This window comes from Hemitrygon akajei, chromosome 8 (assembly GCF_048418815.1).
Source record: "Hemitrygon akajei chromosome 8, sHemAka1.3, whole genome shotgun sequence".
Classification (NCBI taxonomy): Eukaryota; Metazoa; Chordata; class Chondrichthyes; order Myliobatiformes; family Dasyatidae; genus Hemitrygon; species Hemitrygon akajei.
In genome coordinates, this window is record NC_133131.1 from 115,487,460 (window position 1) to 115,510,220 (window position 22,761).

The 22,761-nt window shown below is 38.5% G+C and overlaps 1 protein-coding gene across 6 annotated transcripts in view; it reads right to left on the minus strand.

The window, feature by feature from the left end:
* The window catches only part of tbc1d5 (TBC1 domain family, member 5), a 477,565-nt gene that overhangs the window by 190,533 nt on the left and 264,271 nt on the right, over positions 1-22,761 (minus strand). For all 6 annotated transcript variants that reach the window (XM_073054429.1, XM_073054423.1, XM_073054427.1 and 3 more), the window contains 3 exons: positions 17,952-18,041; positions 17,793-17,867; positions 14,300-14,367 (listed from right to left, as the gene is read on the minus strand). In XM_073054429.1, the coding sequence (XP_072910530.1) occupies positions 14,300-14,367; positions 17,793-17,867; positions 17,952-18,041 (233 nt within the window). The remainder of the gene's footprint in view (positions 1-14,299; positions 14,368-17,792; positions 17,868-17,951; positions 18,042-22,761) is intronic.

The following is a 22,761-nucleotide window of genomic DNA, read 5'->3' on the forward strand; positions in this document are numbered from 1 at the left end:
CATCTTCTGCCATGGTGAGGCCACTCTCAATTTGGAGGAGTAACACCTCTTAGTCTTTCCAGCCTCCAACCTGATGGGATAAATATCAATTTCTCCTTCTGGTAATTTTTTTTCTTTTTCCTTCCCCCTTCCCTCTTCTATTCCCCACTCTGGCCTCTTACTTCTTCTCTTTACCTGGTCCTGGAGTCTCTCCTTCTCTTTCTTCCATGGTCCACTCTCCTCTCCTATCAGATTCCTTCTTCTCCAGTTCTATATCTCTCCTACGCACGTCCTCCTTCCCTTACCTCCACCTTTTAATTCTGTATCTTTTCCCTTCCTTTCCAGTCCTGATGTAAGGTCTCGGACTAAAGTGACAACTGTATGTTCATTTCCATAGATGCTGCCTGACTTGCTAAATTCCTCCTACATTTTGTGTGCGTTGCTCTTTAATAAAGGATTTTTTGTTCTACACACCATTTTATAAGGTTTATCCTTTTGAACATTAGTTTCTCAATTTCCCCTAACACCTACAAAGATAATGCACACCTGTTTTTTTTCTATTCCTGCACCACCCTTCTCTGCTGTTTCCCTTCATTCACCATACCACATTTATCGTATTTGAATTTTCTATCTTAAATTTTATCTGATGCTTTTCTAACCATTCCTTGAACCTTATTATGTCAATTTGAAAGTATATCCAAGCAAAAGTTGCACAACACTGCAATCACAATTTGCACACAACAATGAAAACACATTTCCATCCATAGCAGTAAAATAGCCACAGAACAATTTGCAGCTTAAGTGTGTGAGTGAAAGCTCAATTGTGGTGGAAGTCTGGCCCCAATGGAGTATCTGGCAAGGCACTGAAAACTTGTGCCAGCCAACTGGTTGAAGTATTCAAGGACATCTTCAATTTCTCACTGCTGTAGTCAGAGGTACCCAACTGTTTCAAGAGGGGAAATATCATATTGATGCCCAAGAAGAGCAGAGTGTACTGCCTCAATAACTATCACCAAGTTGCACTCACATCTACTGTAATTAACTGTGTTGAGAGGTTAGACAAGGCTAGAATTAACTCATGCCTAAAGCATGGGCCTGGCACTGTTCATTCCTATCAAATTCCTTCATCTTCAGCCCTTCATCTTTTCCCAGCTATCATCTCCCAGCTTCGTACTTCATTCCCCCCTCACACATCTTCACACTCGCCTGCTCTCACCTATCACCTGAAAGCTGACTCCTTCCTCTCCCCCATCTTCTTATTCAGGCTTCTTACTTCTTCCCTTCTAGTCCGAATGTAGGATCCTGGCCTGAAATGTTAACCGTTTATATCTCTCCATAGATGCTGCTAATTTGCTGAGATCCTCCAGGATTTTGTGTATGTACTCTGGATTTCAGCATATTCAGAATCTCTTGTGTTTATGACCCATTGCAACTTACCCACTGGCCTCTTCAGGTCTACAGGAGATGCAATCTTATAAACTCTCCAATTGACCTTGCACCACCTGGACAACAACAATACCTGTGTCAGGCTGCTGTTAATTGATTACTGCTCAGCATTCAACACCATCATCCCCTTGGTACTAACTGATAGTTTTCAAAACCTGGCCCTCTATTCCTCTCTCTGAAACTGGATCCTCGGCTTCCTCATTGGGAGACTGCAATCAGTACAGTTCAGAAATAACATCTCATTCTTGCTGACAATCAACACTGGCACACCTCATGGATGTGTGCTTAATCCACTACTCCACTCTCTACACCCATAACTGTGTGGCTAGGCACAGCTCAAACGGCATCTATAAATTCACCAATGAAACACCTGTTGTTGGTAGGATCTCAGACAGGAAGGGAAATTCGGGCCAACACACAGCAGTTCTCATCAAGGGGTCAACAGTGGAAAGGGGGAGCAGCTTCAAGTTCCTGGCTGTCAACACCTCTGAAGGTCTATCCTGTGCTCAACATATCGATGCAATTACGAAGAAGGCACGTCCTCAAATATGTTTCACTGGGAATCCTAGAAATTTGGTATGTCACCAAAAACTCGAGCAAATTTCTACAGATATACTGTGGAGAGCATTCTGACTGGTTGCATTATCATCTGGTATGGAGGCGCCAACGCACAACATTGGAAAAAGCTGTACAGGGTTGTAAACTCAGTCAGCTTTATCATGGGCATGAGCTCCCTACCATTGAGGACATCTTAAAAAGGTGACGCATAGGAAGGCAGCATCCATCATGTAGGATCATCATCATCCAGGGCAAGCCCTCTTCTCAATACTACTGTCAATGAAAAGGAATAGGAGCTTGTAGATGCTCACTCAATATTTTAGGAACAACGTCTTCTCCTCCTTCCAAATATTTCTGAACGTTCCATGAACACTACCTCTGGACTTTGCTCTTTTTTGCACTATTTATTTCTATATATTCTTATTGCAATTTATAACTTCTACCTGTTCCACTGTACTGCTGCTGCAAAACAACAAATTACACAACGTATGTCAGAGACAATAAGCCTGATTCTGATTTTGACTGAGCAGTTCAGAAATTGTAAACAGATTGTACTAATTACACACCCTTATCAGCCTTTGTTGGTTTTGAATTATACATATTGCATATGACCTTTAAGGAGTATATTAAACTTATAGAGATTTTACGTGAGGTAGGAAGATCACACAGACATAATGCGAAGGAGGAGTATGTGAATTTCAAAACACAAAAAACTTCAAATTCAATGATTACAGACATCGCTTTCAGCAGTTAAACCAACTGTGATAAACATGAGCATCCAACACTACCCATTCAGAATGAATGCTGTCCACTACCCAATTCTGCTAAATTCAGGGCTCTCTTCAAAATGAACTGACCACACCACAAAAACTGCATTACTTCAAAATTGGAAATAATCATTATACCACTTCTCATAACTCTCCAAAACAATTTTTAAGAAGTCCCAGATATTAAATTCCAACTGGTATATTTAACATTTTTTCTGTGTATACTCAGCTACATAACTGATTTATGTGCTTTATTTGGAGAACTCAAAAATGGCTTTCATAAAATAATGGCTCTATTTCCTGGGCACCAATAAAATAAATCTCAGAATAAGAAATACAAAGAACAGAATTTGACTTTAGTCTTTTCATGATTAATGGCAGAACACCCCAAATAGTAACAACATTTCCTGTAGTTCACTCTGAGCAATCCACTAAATTATAGCAATACACAGATGAAGATATACACACCAACAAGACCTACTCAACTGGGCCACGACATTTAAAATTGTGAGCATGTTGGTACATGAAGAGCCTACTGTACTTGCCAAGTCACCCAAGTCCTATTCAGAACCAGATCTGATCTCTACAAAAAATGTAATCAGTACAATCAGTATTTTTGCACTATATTTGGAATTGATATGATTCTTTTGAATGTTTCCACTGTGACAGCATTTACCACACTAGATGGCAGTCTATTCCATAAGATGATGTCAATAACTGTAAACAAGTCATGCCTAATTACATTATATTCTTAACTTACAAGACTGCTTCAACTGTCACATGTATGCGCAGCAAAGACTGGAAATGGTTACACAATTCACTTTGATATGAACAAGAAAATGTACAAAATGTTGACACCAAATTCAAGCTGTGCAGCAATGATCCAATATAGTAACTGTCATGTAACAGGTTACTTCTAATTACGCACAAACAAGTTAGGTGAATGCAGTAATCTTGACACTGCAAATATACAATTACAATGCTCCAACTGCACATATAAGCTAAAAATCAGGAATCGATTATTACTTCGTTTATTGTTCCATGCAAAATGTTAACTGAAAAGGTAAATTTGCAATACAGAACGTAAATTCTGAACCACTTCATTGACTTGAAAGCTTAATTGTTTCTCTCTCTCTACAGATGCCATCTGATTTGTTGAGTAACCCTAGAATTTAATGTTTAATTTCATATTTCCAGCAGATGCAGTTTTTTTTGCTTTTCATATTTAGTTCCATTGTTCTTTCTTCATAGCACCTTATTTTCTTGTAAATGCTTACCCATTTTTTTTCAAAAACCCTGACTGATTCAGTTACTACTACCTAACAAGCTCTACTCACAACCAGTCTGCTGTAAAAATAAAGTTTTACCTCTTGATCTTGCTGTGGTTTCTGCTCATCACTTTGAATCTGTGTATCTGGTGTCTACCATTCTAAACCTCGACGTGAAACGTTTCGCTTCAACTGTACTTTTTTTCCATAGATGCTGCCTGGCCTGCTGAGTTCCTCCAGCATTTTGTATGTGTTATAAGTTTTGTGCTAGCTCCAACTTCAAAACTTTACCAAGCACAGACATTAAAAAAAACTTCTTGTGCCAGCAATTACTCCTGGGGAACATAACTACATGGTATCCACTGAAATACAACAGTTCATCACAACTCTGTTATTAAAACCAATATTTTCTTCATCAATAGAATTTTCTTTAAACCATAACATGACCTATTGATCACTTTATTTTATGGGGTTCAATTCTGCAAACTAGCCATTTATGCAAGACTATCAAGTGTCTTCTAGAAATGCATCTAGCTGACATTCACTGCATTCCCTTCATCAATCCTCTATGTTACCTCATTAAAAATATAACTGTTATTAGTTGAGCATGATTTTCATTTAACAAACTTATATTAAATCTCCTTTATTAACTAAAACTTGTCCAAATGCTTGTAAATATATCATGTTTACTGGTTTTAAAAGCTTCCCCATCGCTGATTAAAATGATGTGTCTGCAGTTGTAATGCATATCCTTATACACCTATTCCAACAAGGTGATCACATCTGCCATTGTCCAGTTTTCTTGCATCAAAAAATAATTGGAATAACGCTACCCAAGGATTCTAGAAAATATTAAATTAAGTTCCGTAAGCACTTCTGATAATCAACGTTTTAGAAAAACTGTAGTAACACTTAACTTCAAGTAACTTGCTTGCCAACCATCAGAAGCTGTTTGATTATGGAACTCAAGAGTTGAAGCAAAACCAATATCATTATGGGTCAAGGACAGAACTCTTTAATGGCTCAGGTCAGACAAAGAGGAAAATAAGCTATTGTTAATATTCAGCAAACAGGATTTTCACTGGGTCATAGTCTTCAGCTGCTTCATCAGTGCATTTTCCTCCTTCGTATAATTTGTAATGGTCTTGTCCATATACAACTCTCTCATGTTCTGCACCATTTACCCTTCCAATAATAATAATAACAACAACAAAACAACTCCTGTCAGACAAAGAAAAGAAGGCAGGCTATACACCAGGAATAGTGCAAAGCCAGATTTGGGCACATAAACTTCAGCTAATGGTTACTACCAATCATACACAAGTAAACAGTAGCAGGTACACAAAATTCACAACTGTTAACATCTAAGTAATCACTATTGACAAGAAGTCTGCCTGAAGCAACCAAGTCAACACTTGGGTTGCCACATCATTGGTGGGTAGTCTGCTATCAGTAATCATGTCTTGATCCCTCAAACACATTACCATCTACAAATCACATTATCAACACACTGGAATACTCAGTACCAGTCTTAATTGATTCAGCAGCACCACCCTTCCCAGCCATGATTCACCACATACGCCCCAGTGCTTCCTCACCATCTACAGGCTTGAATCAAAGGTGCAGTGGAATTCTCTATACTTGTCTGGATGAGTGTCACTTCAACAACACATAAAAATAGGGTCTCGGCCCGAAACGTCGACAGCGCTTCTCCCTATACATGCTGCCTGGCCTGCTGCGTTCCACCAGCATTTTGTGTGTGTTGCTTGAATTTCCAGCATCTGCATTTTTCCTCGTGTTTGCCACATAAAAATCTTGACAAATTCCTCGACAAAGCAGTCTTAGATCGACATGTCATCCACCACCCTAAAATGCCATTGCTTCCCCACTAGCAAACAGAAGATACAATGTATACAGACTACAAAATACACCACAGTTCCTCACCTAAGCATCTCTAAGAGCATCTCCCAAATCTGCAACTTTGACCACCAAGGAAGATAAGGGCATAAAACACAGGGATCACCAGAAGTCATCAAGTCACACACCATCCTAACTTGTCATCATTGTATCATAATTTGTTGACTGTGCAGTTTAACCCTTGAAGATGATACACAAAAACACTAGGAATATTTTCACCAGAAGGACTGCATTGGTTCAAGAGAGCAGTTTAACACCAACTTCTCAAGAGCAATTAGAATGGGTAACACTTAAACAACCCTTAAGTAAGTGAAATATTTTTAAAAATTCTGATTTTCTGATCTCTATCTTTGAAACACAATCTACGCAACAACAATCTTTCTTCTGATAAGGTATATTACAATCTTTTGGACTCAGTAATGAGTTTGAAACTTTTAAAAAAGCAATCCTACCTTTTGCATTTTACATTGGTAGCATTCATGGTTTTTTTTTTCCTTTTGGCAATTTCAGATAATTATTCAGCTTATAACCATATAACCATATAACAATCACAGCACGGAAACAGGCCATTCCGGCCCTCCTAGTCCGTGCCGAACTCTTAATCTCACCTAGTCCCACCTACCCGCACTCAGCCCATAACCCTCCACTCCTTTCCTATCCATATACCTATCCAATTTTACCTTAAATGACACAACTGAACTGGCCTCTACTACTTCTACAGGAAGCTCATTCCACACAGCTATCACTCTCTGAGTAAAGAAATACCCCCTCGTGTTTCCCTTAAACTTTTGCCCCCTAACTCTCAAATCATGTCCTCTCGTTTGAATCTCCCCTACTCTCAATGGAAACAGCCTATTCACGTCAACTCTATCTATCCCTCTCAACATTTTAAATACCTCGATCAAATCCCCCCTCAACCTTCTACGCTCCAATGAATAGAGACCTAACTTGTTCAACCTTTCTCTGTAACTTAAGTGCTGAAACCCAGGTAACATCCTAGTAAATCGTCTCTGCACTCTCTCTAATTTATTGATATCTTTCCTATAATTCGGTGACCAGAACTGTACACAATATTCCAAATTTGGCCTTACCAATGCCTTGTACAATTTTAACATTACATCCCAACTTCTGTACTCAATGCTCTGATTTATAAAGGCCAGCGTTCCAAAAGCCTTCTTCACCACCCTATCTACATGAGACTCCACCTTCAGGGAACTATGCACTGTTATTCCTAGATCTCTCTGTTCCACTGCATTCCTCAATGCCCTACCATTTACCCTGTATGTTCTATTTGGATTATTCCTGCCAAAATGTAGAACCTCACACTTCTCAGCATTAAACTCCATCTGCCAACGTTCAGCCCATTCTTCTAACCGGCATAAATCTCCCTGCAAGCTTTGAAAACCCACCTCATTATCCACAACACCTCCTACCTTAGTATCATCAGCATACTTACTAATCCAATTTACCACCCCATCATCCAGATCATTTATGTATATTACAAACAACATTGGGCCCAAAACAGATCCCTGAGGCACCCCGCTAGTCACCGGCCTCCATCCCGATAAACAATTATCCACCACTACTCTCTGGCATCTCCCATCTAGCCACTGTTGAATCCATTTTATTACTCCAGCATTAATACCTAACGACTGAACCTTCTTAACTAACCTTCCATGTGGAACTTTGTCAAAGGCCTTGCTGAAGTCCATATAGACTACATCCACTGCCTTACCCTCGTCAACATTCCTCGTAACTACTTCAAAAAATTCAATAAGGTTTGTCAAACATGACCTTCCACGCACAAATCCATGCTGGCTACTCCTAATCAGATCCTGTCTATCCAGATAATTATAAATACTATCTCTAAGAATACTTTCCATTAATTTACCCACCACTGATGTCAAACTGACAGGTCTATAATTGCCAGGCTTACTTCTAGAACCCTTTTTAAACAATGGAACCACATGAGCAATACGCCAATCCTCCGGCACAATCCCTGTTTCTAATGACATCTGAAAGATCTCCGTCAGAGCTCCTGCTATCTCTACACAAACTTCCCTCAAGGTCCTGGGGAATATCCGGTTAGCTTCTCCTAACTATAACTGCTCCAGACATACCTTTTGTTTTTCACTCAATGCTCAAGGTGTAAGATGAGTTCTTAAGAAGGAAAATGCTAATGGAATCAGTGCTAAAATAAATGATTAGAGCATTGTATAAGGTGGGATGAATTACTATCGACTACGCAGGAACCTGATGCATATCCAGCAATCTTTTACTCCACTCATTGATGTGGAGTATCTGCTTGAGAAGGTTAGTGCTTGACGGGCTGGGACAGTTGCGGTAGGTGCTTGTTGCTAAGAGGTGAGTCAGCAATGTACCCTGGCCAGCACAGTGAGTGTAGGCTATTGCTTGGGCCTGGCAGCAGCTGCTCCATGTGTTGTCGCCATCTTGTTGGATGTGATGGAAGCCAATGTTGTTCCATCTCTGGGTTGGCTGCTTGTCCCAATGGCCGATGACTGTTATTAAGATTGTTATATCAAACAGATTTAACAATTAAATGGGGTGGGAGAGATAAAAACTGCAGCAGATGCAACAAGAGATGATGCGAGAGACTGTAGGATGTGGGCAATCTGTCAACATGTGGGACAGATGCTTCCAGTCCCCTGCAAAGGTCAGCTCTCACCATGCAGGCCTGGGTAAGTACAAAGCCACATATGACAACAATGAGCAACTGCATTACTGGCCCATCATTAGCCCTCTCAGGCAGCCTCTCCGCATTAGTGATATATTTATGGTGAAACGGCAGCAGAGGGCAATGAGCTATGCCAGTACTTGGTACAACAACACACATCAGGTGTCTGTTTTAAAATACTAAGGCATACCTATGCATCTCCTGACTGGAGGATTGAGAGCATTATAATAGATGGTGCTAGGTGAGATACCAGTGTAATCCCTTTTTCATCCAATTTCATCCTGCACCAAAACCTCTTTAGATACTTAATCTCTTCTGTCAAGTATAAAGTAGATATTGCTTTTAGCTCTTTCCTCCTCTCACTATTGTCTTCACATCTTCTTTTAGCTGCAACTTCTCTCAATTAAAATGAAAAATCAATTATCTAAATTGTCTTGTATGCTTAATCTTGCACTGTATTAATGCTACTCATTGGGATTTGGGGTTTTTAATTTTGTAAAATGTTTTGAAAAACTAATAAAAAAAATTTAAAAAAAAATCTAAATTGTCAATTGTCTTTCTACATATGTTGTCTGACACTTGACTGTTTCCACTATCTGTAGTATTTTGCTTTAGATTAGAGCAATCTGTTTGACTGGCAACTTTGCCACATAGTAGCCACCTCCCTTCATCATTGACAATACCATAACTGTGGAACATATGAACAAATGAAAGCACTAAGTTACGGTGCCTTGAAAAAGTATTCAGCCTTCACAACTATTTTCACCTTTTTACTGTCTCTTTCTAAATTTAAAATATTTTGAAGCAGTTTCTGAGCTAATATACAAAACACCGTATATAATGTCAAATCAAAAAAAAATCCAAAATCTGTAGTTTACTAAAAATTTAAAACCAAAATTGTAAGGCTGAAAAAGTAATCAACCTCTTTGTATTTACTATGTTAACTGTCCTCAGGTGCAATATACTACCTTACCAACTCATACAATATTTGAAGGGTCAACTGTTTTCAATGAATTCACAAGAATAAATACAAAGGGAGAGGGAGGGAGTCCTCAGTATGGCAGATTTTCAACAGACCAAACCAAAATGAAGACAAAAGAACATTCAAGACATGTCAGGGAATGATAATAGAGAAGCTCAAATGCACTGAATATACTTCAGAGCTCAGTGCAGTCCATCATGAAAAAGTGGAAAATATATGAAGTCACATCCACACAGCCTAGGTCAGGCTACCCCTCTAAACCTAGTCGCTGGAGAAGAATGTCACTTATAAGAGAGGCTACTGTGATACCAATAGTCACTCAGAGTGAGCTGCAGACGTCAGTAGCTGTAACTAAAGATGGTTCATGGGTCCACAATCTTTAAGGCCTTGCACAAAAGCAGTATTTATGGAAGAGTTTCAAGGAAGAAGCCTTGGCTAAAAAGAAAAACACATCCTTGCCTATAAAGACTTTGCAAAACATCACTTAGAAGATACCATAAAGATGTGATAAAAGGTCTTGTGGTTGGATGAGACTAAAATGTAACTTTTTGCCTCAACACTAAGGGTATGTGTGGCAGTAAATCTAATACCATGCATCAGCCAGGTAACACCATACCTATTGTACAATATGGTGGAGGTAGCATCATGCTGTGGGGATGCTAATCAGCAGCAGGGGACTGGAAGTCTTGTAGGATGATGGGAAGATGAATGCTGCTAAATACACTGATATCCTGAATAAAAACCTGCTGGCTTCTGCCAAAAAGCTTAAACTGGGGAGGAAGTTCATCTTTCAGCAGGACAATGACCAAAAGCACGCTGTCAGAGCAACCATGGAGTAGCTTCAAAGAAAATTAATGTCCTTGAGTGGCCCAGTCAGAGTTCTGACCTTAACCCAATCGAACATTCCGGGAAAACCTGAAGACTACTTTCCACCGTCACTCCCCAACTAATCTGGCACAGCTCAAGCAATTTTGCAAGGAGGAACAGGCAAACATTGCTCAATCATATCCTGCAAAGAAAACAGAAACTTACCCAAAAAAAACTACCAGCTGTAATAGCTGTGAGAAGTACCTTCTTTGGCACAAGCACACTGAAACAATTTTTTTTAAGGAGACTTGCATTGAGGATTTCACAAATGAGAATCATTCATATCAGAAATATTTTTATATTTATTATTTGGGATGTGGGTACCCATCTCTATAATGGTTTCATAGTCAATATAGTAATTATTAATGCAAGAAATATAGCAAATGCATTAAGCGAAAGAAAGTGCCATTACTAGATATCCAATTATAATTAGATTATCTATTTTTGGGCTGGTAGGGTGGAGATCAAAGGAGGTATAAGGCACTCCTTCCTCCACTAGTCTGCCAGTCACCCTTGGGCAAGGTGTAGCACCTGCTTAGCCACTCGATCAGGGTCACATGAAGCCACGTGAACATGTGGTGGATGGCTGTTTGAATAGCTGGTGCATTTCACAAGTCCTGATTATGTGACCACTGACGCCAGGCAAACAGCCTCTGAAGAGCATTAATAATGGTTGGGGTCATACGTCTTGTCAGTACACTGCCCAGAAGGCAGCAATGGCAAACCACTTCTGTAGAAAATTTGCCAAGAACAATCATGGTCATGGAAAGACCATGATCACACACATCATATGACATGGCACTTAACAAATGAATGAAGTCTTAATGTTGGTTGAAGGGTAGGACACCAGGGAAAATATTTCTGATTTTCAGAATAATATTATAATACCTGAGAGGCTTGATAAAGAATTGCTGTTCAATGTCCTAAATCTAGTACAGTGAAAATAGTTGTGGGAGTTGAATACTTCTGAGGTACTGTACATCATGTCTCGGGTATACAGGTGTTCTCCCCTTTACAAAGGTAGAGCGTTCCTATGAAACCGTTCTTAAGCCGAAATGGCGAAAAGCGAAGAACTGTTAATTTATATGGGAAAATTTTTTGTAAAAGTGAAAATCCTCTTTGTAATGCGAAAACAGGTTACTAATGTAGGTCTTCTGTAAAAGCGAAGTGGCACAAAGCGAACATTGGTAAAGCGGGGGACACGTCTGTGTGTGTGTGTACTTATTTACTGACCTCTATACTGTATATGTACTAAGAGACATAGCTGATATTATAACTTAAAAAGTTTTCCTCAAAGTAAATTGCTAAACATTTCTGCTGTATTCAATATGTGGTCTGCTAAATACTGTTTGATGTTATCCATTTTGTTCACTAAAATGAGACTTAGTTCATTTTGTACATATGAAAGAAAAAATCTTATGTAATATGTAACATTTCCATTTTCTGTACAAAGCCATTCACAATTCCTACAGAGCTGTATGGAGTAGACACTAGAGGATGTTTCCCTTGGCTGCATTAGTCCAAACTAAGGAATCAAAGCTTAAGGATTAGAAGGCTGTGATGAAGAAAAATTCCTTCACTCAGCTATGGCCAACCTGTGCAATTCTCTACAGCTGAAATTGTTGGAGATCAGATCACTAATTATATTTAATGAGAATGAAGATAGATTTCTAGATACACGAGGTAACAGACAGCATGACGAGAGAACATGAATATGATACTAAGATAGAGGAACAACCATGATCATATTGAATGGTGGAGCAGGCTAGAAGGCCCAAGTTAACCAGTTGTCTGGAACTGCCATGACCCTGAATGACAAATCTTACAAAGTGTCAAAACACTGCATGCCATAACGCTGCTATGATGCTAAGTTAGAAGTCCCATTTGCAGAGCAGATGAAGCAAAACCAATAGTTTGCTAAGTCATTCCCCTGAATTACAGAAGAACGATAATACATAAAACTAATTAAAAATCTTTCAATAAACTCAATTACTTCTAAAAATAATTGTAAGTTAATAACCATCGATGATCCTTGCAATTGTTCTGCATCAATGAAATGAATTAACTTGCTGCTCCTGCATCAAGTCTAAATTTGCACATTTTCACTGGGGAAGTTACCAACTAAGTGCCCGGAAACTGAAGCTTTCCACGCATGGACTTCATGTAGAGCACAGTTAGCAAAACCCCAATGAATATCGGTCAAAGTGTTTTCAATTTCCACACACGTAGGAATTCTGAATGTGATGGCATCATGTCTTATTTAAGCTGTAAAACAGGCCAGGAACATAAAACCTATTAATGTCTAATTAAGTTCACATGGTACTTTTGATGCAAAATGAAAGCCTTAAATTGGATTTAGGCAGACATTTGGGTAGTTCTAACCTTTACAGAGTTTGCGGTTTTTGAGTGTAGCACTAACGATTTCATACTACTTCTATTAGTTGACTCAATAAAACATTTTTTTAGCAAAATCAACTGAGGCAGAGGTGGAGTTACGATGGCTAGAGGCGGAATTACCATGGTAGAGGCGAAATTACTATGGTAGAGGCAGAGTTATGATGGCTCTCAATGGTGACTCCTTTGAGTTCATCTGCAAAACCAGCTTAATTTCTAGCTTTGATGTCTTTTTTTCTTTTCAGGGTGGATGGGGTTCTTTTGAAGACCCTGACCTGAGTTATACTCAAGACTCTGTTCTTTGTGGTGGTGGGGTTCACGACTGACCACTTTCTGAAATCCCAAGGATATGGACTAAAAGATAAGCACACCTTCAGATTTCCCAGGTTTCACGGCCCTGTGAACAGGTTGATTCAATGCTGGTACTGCCAACTGAAGCGTTACAGGAAAAAACTGAACATTGGAAACAGCAGAATAGCTATTGGGGGCTCTGTACTCAGTGAAATGTGCTCTCTCTCTCTCAGTGGTGGGGAGGAGTTTATTGCCGTTCTCAGATCGGAAAACTCGGGGATAAAAAAGTGGTGTGACAGACTTTATCATCGTAACTTAGTGAGTTGTTTTGTTATGTCTCCTGTCTCACCGTGAAAGGGGATGCCTCTTTTTCCTTTTATTAGGAGAGAGACACCTGTGGCTTGTCACGTTATCCGGTGAACAATTAGTTTTTGTTGTATTGCAGATCATGGTCTTGACTGGGAGCTTTGTAATTGCAAGCTTGGTGGGTGGAGGGTGCTAATGCTTTTTTTGAGGAACTAAGTGGGGGAGGGTCAGGGTCGTTACTTTGCTGCTGCTTGTACATGGAAGGGGAAGTAGGGGGGGCTTTGGGGTTCTTTTTACTGTCACTCATTCTTTGGGGAAATCTGTTTTTGTGGACGTCTATGAAGAATAGGAATATCAGGATGTATGTTGTATACATTTCTCTGATATTAAACTATTGAACTACTGAATGATTTTTGTTTGTCCAAATTAAACTGAGCTAGTTCACTCCTAATTAAAGCACCTTACAACTGGTTTACTGTATCCAAGACTATCTGTTCTATGGAAAGAGTATGCAGTATTCAGTCAGAAAAAGAAACTACAAAAATTATACAAAGAATTAGGAAATGAATATCAGACACTAAGTCTATTGCAGTATAGGGCACATATATTTCAGTAATAAATTTTTCATAAACATGAGGTAGTAACATGACTTTATATCTATAAAATATATACATAAAAGTTGAATAAAGTTTCATTTGAAAATTCTTTGTGTTTATGATAAAGGGCAGTGGTCAATTATACATCATTTCACAAAAAATAAATGGCATTGTTACTAATTTATTGAAGCTATTATTTAGGAAAACTGTTTGCATTTTAATTGTGTACATACGTTCTTGTCACATCTTGTTGGATCATAGCTCGTAATTCTTTATCCTGAAAAAACTTGTTCCAAAGACTCTGCATAAAAAGTCAATAACAAACAATAAATCTTCAAAACTAAAACCAGCAACAAATGCTTTACTAGATAATTTAGTTACTTGATTCAGTTCTTTCCAATTGCCCTTTTGTTTACTCCATAGTATAATGCATCTCACAGCATCTTTAAATCTACTATCCAATCACGTTGTTTGCTAAAGGGATATAATATGATACTACACAAGTACAAACGTATAAGCACTGCACTGCTAAAACACTGATCGTGATGTGCAAGCAGCAACAAGGAGTAATTTTTAAAAATAATAAATTCATATCAATACATGTTAAAGAGCTCAACTTCAAGGAAAAATGTTGTGCATAAGATGACAGAAGGCCTCACAATTCATTTTACACAACTGGACCTTTTAAATATTTTATTCAAAGATTTTGATCATTTTGCATTAGCTGTTATATATCATGCAATCTTTATTCAATTTACAGAAAAGGCACTAAAAATAAAATGCAGAATAATAGACGGTTGAGGATGAATTAAAAGGGAGCATGCATTCTACAAAAAAATGAGCTGCAGCTGGTATCCTGTATGCACAATAACTGTCATACAAAGGTATGCTTTGTAAGTTGGCACTTTGAGCCGAGAGCTTTCTGATCTGAAGTGCTTATCAGGCATTTGGTGAAGAGGCTCAATTCAAATGGATGGAAACACCTAGAGGACTCATTGACCTCTGCCCAAAATCCTCACATGCACTCTTGTCATATGCAGCACTATGATGGGTGTACAATTCCATTAAATTATTCCCGCAATTTCCACCAGAATTACAAACATAAATAAAAGCCTACAACTGAAGAAAATATAGTTGGTACTAGGTAAACAGAGAATCTCTATTAATACAAAAGCACAATTTACAAATGTTACATGTATTGTCAGAAGAAATGGGATATAAAGGCTTGTTAAATTTAAAAAATGAAAATGAAACTGCCTAAAAACTGGACTTCACTATTCTGGGGTGTTAAATATGTTTTGTCTTAATTGATGGACCAGGAAAATATAGCAGCAGTAAATTGGTGAAACTTGCCTCCAAAAAACAAACGATCAGGGCGCTTTCCTTCATTTTGGCAAATTACAAAGTAAGCTCTGCCATGTCAACTTTGCTTGCGATCATAATAAACTTGTCATATGAAGGAGATGTGCAATTTCACCACGGGTGGTACTACTCATATTTGATGACAACACATACCGTTCAACCTATCAAGTCCATTCAACTCTCAGAGCAATCTGCTCAGTCCTATTCCATCACTTTTTCCATGTAACTAGACCAAATCATTATCTGCATGCTTCAAATCCTGTGTTTGAATATTTAACAGTAAAGCCTAATTTTGCTATAATTAAGCTATTTCAAGTGTTCAAGACTATTATGAGACCTGATTGTGATGCGTAAGGAGACCAGGACAGCAATTCCTATAGTCAGTCAGTTACAAAAACAAAGTATTTCACTAGCAGATCAGTGATCATACATGCACAAAGATCTAGTAGAATATTGATGCCCTAGTTGGGACTATTTCAATTTACAAAGGTTGAAAACAATCCTAGTTTAACAGAAGACACAGGTTGACAAACCCATATATTATATCAGCATCAATTGTAATTGGATAAAATAAACAAATAGACAATTTCTTGTATATGAATGACACCAGGGAAATACCAACTGGGCTAAGGCAAAATTATCTTTTCAATTTTTCAGAATGGAGGACTTCACCAGGAAATTTCATCTAATCCAAAACAGCACAAGCAATTGAAATTCATATTTCAAGCTAGGTACATATGAGGTTTCAATATCTAGATGTGCAGGTAAATTAGAACTGAATGCCCAGATTTTCAGAATATCTGTTAAACTACTTGGAGGATCAAGAAAACTTAGAACAAAGCAAGGCAAAACAAATGACAAATAGTCTTATTTTGCACAGGCTATCAATATTTTGGATAAATTGCATGGACCATAAGATCCTAAGGCCATAAGACATAAAAGCAGAATTAGGCCATTCAGCTCATTGAGTCCGCTACGTCATTTAATCATGGCTGACGTATTTCAACTCCGTTTTCTTGCTTTCTCCCGTGAACCTTTGAAGCCCTTACTAATTAAGAACCTATCAATCTCCAGTTTAATTTTACCCAGTGACTTGGCCTCCACAGCTGCATGTGAGAATGAATTTCACAGATTCACCAACCTACAGTATGGCTAATGAAATCCCTCATCTCTGTTCTAAACGGATGTCCTTCTATTCCGAGGATGTGCCCTCTAGTACTAGATTCTTCCACTATTGGAAACATCCTCTTCACATCCACTCTATATGGATCTTTCAATGTTTGCTAGGTTTCAATGAGATCCTCATTTTTGTAAACTCCAGCATGTACAGGCCTAGAGCCATATGGTCACATATGGTAACTCTTTCATTCCTGGGATCATTCTTGTAAATCTCCTTTGGACTCTCTCCAATGCCAACATCATTCTTTCTTGGATACAGCACCAAAATATGCTTAAAATACTTGAAATGTTGTCTAGACTAATGCCTTATAAAGTCCCAGCATTACACCTTTGCTTTTATATCCTAATCCTCTAAATCTATACATTTGTTCAAAGTAAAGAGTTTTAAAGATTATCTTAAGGAAGGGAAACACAGAGATTTAGGGGACAGAATTTCAGAGCTTATATTCTGTTGGTAGTTGCCAGTGATAAAGTGTAGATTTATTCAGGTGACCAGAACAGAGCCTGTGGGTGTATGGTAGTTAATGAGACATAGAAAGCGTAAGGTTAAAGGAGTAATACATACATAATATTGGAGGAACTCAGCAGGTCAGGCAGCAGCAATGGAAGGTGATGTTTTGGGCTGAAACCCTGCATCAGGTCTCATAAGTATAAATGAGTTCAAGTTCTTGGAACCATGTAGGTACGGCTAAATTGACTGTCAGCTTAGCAGGCAACAAACTCATGGGTGAGGATTTCAGTAGAGAATGAGGTGATGGATATGGGCAATATTATAGAGCTAAATATAGGCTATATTAAATGATGATTTTGATAGCTCAGTTCATACAATTTACGTGAAAGTTGATGGGCATAATTATGCAGATACAATAAGACACAAAATTCCTTGAGAAGAAACAGTTTCCATTCAGAGAGTGATTTGGGAATGGAATTCGATCTATGACTAGTTAGCAAGTTGTTAACTTGTAAAAGTCAACAGTTAATATCAAAATCAGCAATTTAATTTAGTACTGTTTTATAATGCATGAAGGACTGTGTAGGTAATTTCATACAAAATGATGAAATAATGGATTGATTAGTTAACCACAGATTTAATACTATTTGCTTTTAGTAACTAGCTTGGGTAATAATGACTAATCAACGTTCATCAAAAAACTAGACAACAAAAATGAATCTGATTATACTTACTCCTTCATCCTGTGAAAGTGGGTTATTGACAATCAGATCTTGCTGTCCAGCAGCTTTCCGAGGGTTTGTGATATGCTGTGGTAAATAAAATTGCTATAAGTACCTTTTATATTCAAGAATTAGGCGTGCAGTTGAAGAAAAAAAATGAAAATCACTTACAATTTCTTTTATCTGTTCATAGTGAGATCTTAATTCTGCCGTTTTATTAAGCCACTGCTTTTTATCCTCAGGCAGAGCTTCCAAGAACAGCTGCAAGGACACAAATCTCAACAGTTAATACAAAATAAACAGAAAATACATCATTGCTTTCCAGGGGGATACAAACCCAATCCATAGGGGAAGGAAAGCATCACTCAGGAGTTATGATAAATCTAATGTAACATTGAAATAAACTTTCTCTCCCACAGAAACTAGTGATGTATTATATTTATTCAATACAAAAAATTGATATAAAACAACCAACACAGTTTGATTAGCCCTTATGAGCACAGTTAAGCAGATAGCAATTATTACAGATATCTGTAAAGTAATAAACTCATAATGGATAAAGACTGTATGCATCCATAGACACAAAAATAGATGGCATGAAATTACGGATTAGCCAGTTTGAGGGTATTTCTTAATCATGTATTTAAAACAAAGCTTTCATTAATGATTTCATTCACATTCTACCAAAGTCTAAAAGCATTTCTTTAGAACCACAGACACTAAGCCAAATAGCCTCCTTCCGTGGTATGACAACCCTTTGATTCTGTGATCAATACATGCATATTTTAATTAATTACATTTCCATTTGCTGACAAATGCCATGAGCACATTACTTAAACTGGGAAAATAACTGAAAGATGTGCAGCAGTGGTGTAAAAGTCAAAGTGCACAGGTCAAAACCTTGGAAAAGCAACTTGACACACTGGTTGGAGAAGCACAAATTACCTACATTATAGAACAGAGTTTTTTCTTTAAACCATCATTGTTACCATACTTATACACAGAATCCAATTCTATGTGCTTTCTAGGACTTGTTACTAATTACACTGGCCTACATTCAACTGCTTTCTTAAGGTTGTCATAGCTGCGGTTGGTAGTGGGAATAAGCTCCCGCTACATATTAAATGATCCCAATGGTGTGTGTCTCAAACAGCCTCTGACTACCAAGTCCACCTCCTGCCCTTCATATGCAGCTCAGCTACTAAGCCCAGTAGAACTGTTTCTTCTGACAGAAGGGGCAAAGTTGGGTTACTAGTGCATCAAAACCAGCTGCTTCAGGCAGATGGGGCTTGTCATCCATGGTTGGCAGCTCATCTAGAAGGAAAACTCTGATCTCAAACCTCTGCTGCCTTCACAGGGAAGGCTTTGGGAGTAAACCCCATGGAAAAGTCTGGAGCTGGAATTCCTAACTTAACTATGTTAACACTGACAGGTATCTCCTGTGATGCCGCTGGTGCCAAACTTTATCAGCTTCTGCCGTTCCTCTGGATTCCTCAGCTGCGTTGAGCGAGGGAGCCTGCTACATGGGCAACAGCTTGCTCTCCATATTGTGTATCAGGTAGACAGCTAGGATGCAATATACATGGTCAACCCCAATCTACAGAAGGTTTTACATTCAGCTACAATTGCTCTTGGCAAAATATGAGTGCTATCATCCTCTCAGAGAAGCATTTAACAGAATTGCTGTCAGGAGATGTGGAAGTTTGGAAGGGAGGGTGAAGCAGGCAAAAGTGGAAAGAAAAACTACTCCTTTCTATTATCCACAAATCACTGTTGAATAGGACCGAGATGCAAGCAGATTTTTTATAAGTTCCATTGTTACAGTACTACCACCATCTTCTCCCTCAATTCTACATCAATAACTAAAGCTTCTGAATTTATATATCTAAAACTGATACACAGGATGCAACCTCCTGCATGTGGACTTGTACCATAAAGTAAAAAATAAAGAATTATTAAAGGATTGGTAGAGTACAATCATAATAGCGGGGTTAAAGATTGAAGAATTGTTCTAGAGCTTTTTGTCATAGCAGTCACCTGACTTACGAAGTAAGACATCTTAAATCAGAACTGAAAAATATAGAGGCAGTCAACTGTATAATGTACAAACCGAACATGGAAGTTTACAGAAATTTACAATAGTGACATAATAAGCTTTGTGAACAGTCTTTCAAGAAAGCAGTAAAGAAAATAATTATGAAGTTAAGTTCTCCATTTTCTTTTTATTATGTGCCTATCCAAGAGTCCCTTAAGTAATGTATCTGTCTCCACTACCACCCCAGCAGTGTTCCACGCACTTACCACTCTTTATTAAAAGCAAAACTACCTCCGACATTCCACCATACTTACTTCCAATTGCCTCAAAATTATGCCCTCTCATATTAGCTATTACCACTCTGGAAAAAGGCAATGGTGTCCGGTCTATCAATTCTTCTTATCATCTTCATCAAATCACCCCCTCATCCTCCTTTGCTCCAAACAGAAAACTCCTTGCTCACTCAACCTTTAGTTTACCTTATGAACAGATTTTCCTCACCATTTCTTCAGCTGCACCAATAAAGAGACCATAAGACAAAAAGCACAGGAGCAGAATTAGGCTATTTGGCCTATGGAGTCTGCTCCACCATTTCATCATGTCTGATCCCAGATCCCATTCAACCCTGTACATCTGCCCTCTCACCATATCCCTGGAAATCCCAAACAATCAGGGAAAAAAAACTTCTGCTTTAAATTTACCCACAAACTTGACCCTCCACCACAGTCTGTGTCACAGCATTCCACAGATTCACCACTCTTTTGCTAAAAAAATTCCTCCTTACTTCTGTTTTAAAAAGTAGCCACTCAATTTTGAGGCTGAGACCTCTAGTTCTGGACACCCCCACCATAGAAAACATCCTCTCCACATCCACCCTATCTAGTCCTTTCAACATTTGTTAGGTTTCAATGAGATCCCAAAGCACTCTTCTAAGTTCTAGTGAGAACAGGCCCAAAGCTGCCACTTGCTCCTTATATATTAACCCCTTCATTCCTGGAATCATCCTTGTGAACCTCCTCCGGACTCTCTCCAATGACAATACCTCCTTTCTGTGATAAGGAGCCCAAAAATGTTGACAATACTCCAAGTGCAGCCTGACTATCAGCTTATAAAGTTTCAGTATTATCTCCTTGTGTTTATATTCTATTCCCCTTGAAATAAGTGCCAACATTGCATTTGCCTTCTTTCCAACACACTCAACCTGTAAATGAACCTTCTGGGAATCTTATATGAGGACTCAAAAGTCCCTTTGCACCTTTGATGTTTGAATTTTCTCCACATTTAGATAATAGTCTGCACTACTGTTTCTTTTAACAAAATACATCATAACTTTCCCAACACTATATTCCATCTGCCACTTTTTTGCCAATTCTTTCAATATGTCTAAGTCCTCCTGCAATCGCATTGCTTCCTCAGCACTACTTTCTCCTCCACTTAGCTTCATATCATCAGCAAACTTTGCCACAAAGACATCGATTCCAATATCTAAATCTTTGACAAACAATGTGAAAAACAGCGGATCCAATACTGACTCCTGAGGAACACCACAGGCAGCCAACCAGAAAAGGCCCCTTTATTCCCACTCACTGCCTCCTACCTGTCGGCCATTCCTCTATCCATGCTAGCATATCTCCTGAAACACCAGAGGATTTTACCTTGTTAAGCAGCCTCATGTGAGGCACCTTATCAAATGTCTTCTGAAAATCTAAGTAAATGACATCCACTGCCTCTCCTCTGTCCACCTTTCTTGCTACTTCCTAGAAGAATTGTAATAGATCTGTCAGGCGGAGTCTCAAGATGGCGCTCATGGAGTAAACCGCATCTAGGCTTTGCTCCAAACCTTTTACGTTTTTTTTAACCTACAAACACCCCTTAAACTTATTTTAAAGGGGTCTAAACATATAGAATTTTTTTAAAAACTATTTGAATTACTCTCAACCCGCTGAAATGTCTAGAGCAAAAGAACCGAAACAGACGAAAGAACCGTTAACTTTAGAAGTTGTTGTGAAGTTTATAGACGCTAGATTTGATGAATTGGAGAAAAAATTACTTGGAAGATTTGCACAGTATGACAATCGTTTGAGATCACTCGAAGAAAAGTTCCTGACCTTTTCACGGGAATCAAATGAACAACAAGCAAGCATTTTGGCTCTTGAAGAAGCTGCTCGTAAGAAGGATCGTATAATCGAAAAAATGCAAGAAGAGCAAACTTCGACGACCCAACAGATGGAACGCTATAAAGCTAAAATTACTGATTTGGAAAATCGTTCTCGAAGACAAAATCTTCGGTTAATTGGAATCCCGGAAAAATTTGAAAGCGGTGATCTGACCGTTTTCTTCTCCAAATTTCTAGTGGATGTCCTGGGCGAAGATGTCCTGGATAACCCCCCATTAATCGATCGGGCTCACAGAGTCTCTAGATATCGGGCAGATTCAAATCTGAAACCACGGCACATAATTCTCAGGATCCATTATCCTCACATCAAAGAACGACTGATTCGTGCGGCTCGTAAAAAAGGTATGATAACCTATCAAAATTTTAATTTTCGCATTCTGGAGGACTATAGCCCCGAAGTACTACGGGCTAGGCTGGCTTTCAGATCGGTTATGTCGAATTTTCACCAGAAAGGCTACAAGCAAGCGTTGCTGTTTCCAGCACACCTGAGAGTCACCCTTCAAGATGGATCTTTTCGGCTGTTTAAATCGCCAGCGGATGCTCAAGGTTTCCTGGAACAATGACATTTGATCGGGCTGATCAATGTAATCTAGCCTATAGATTTGGATCTGGTATAGATTGACGTTTGGGTTCTTTTTTGATACGGTTCATATATATTTCTTATATATGATTAAAGCTCTCTTTTTTCTACCGGGTTTATTCCGATTTCATATTTTTATATATTACTAACCGATTAATGTTGAAGATGACCTACTAGGGTTATTTTTTTT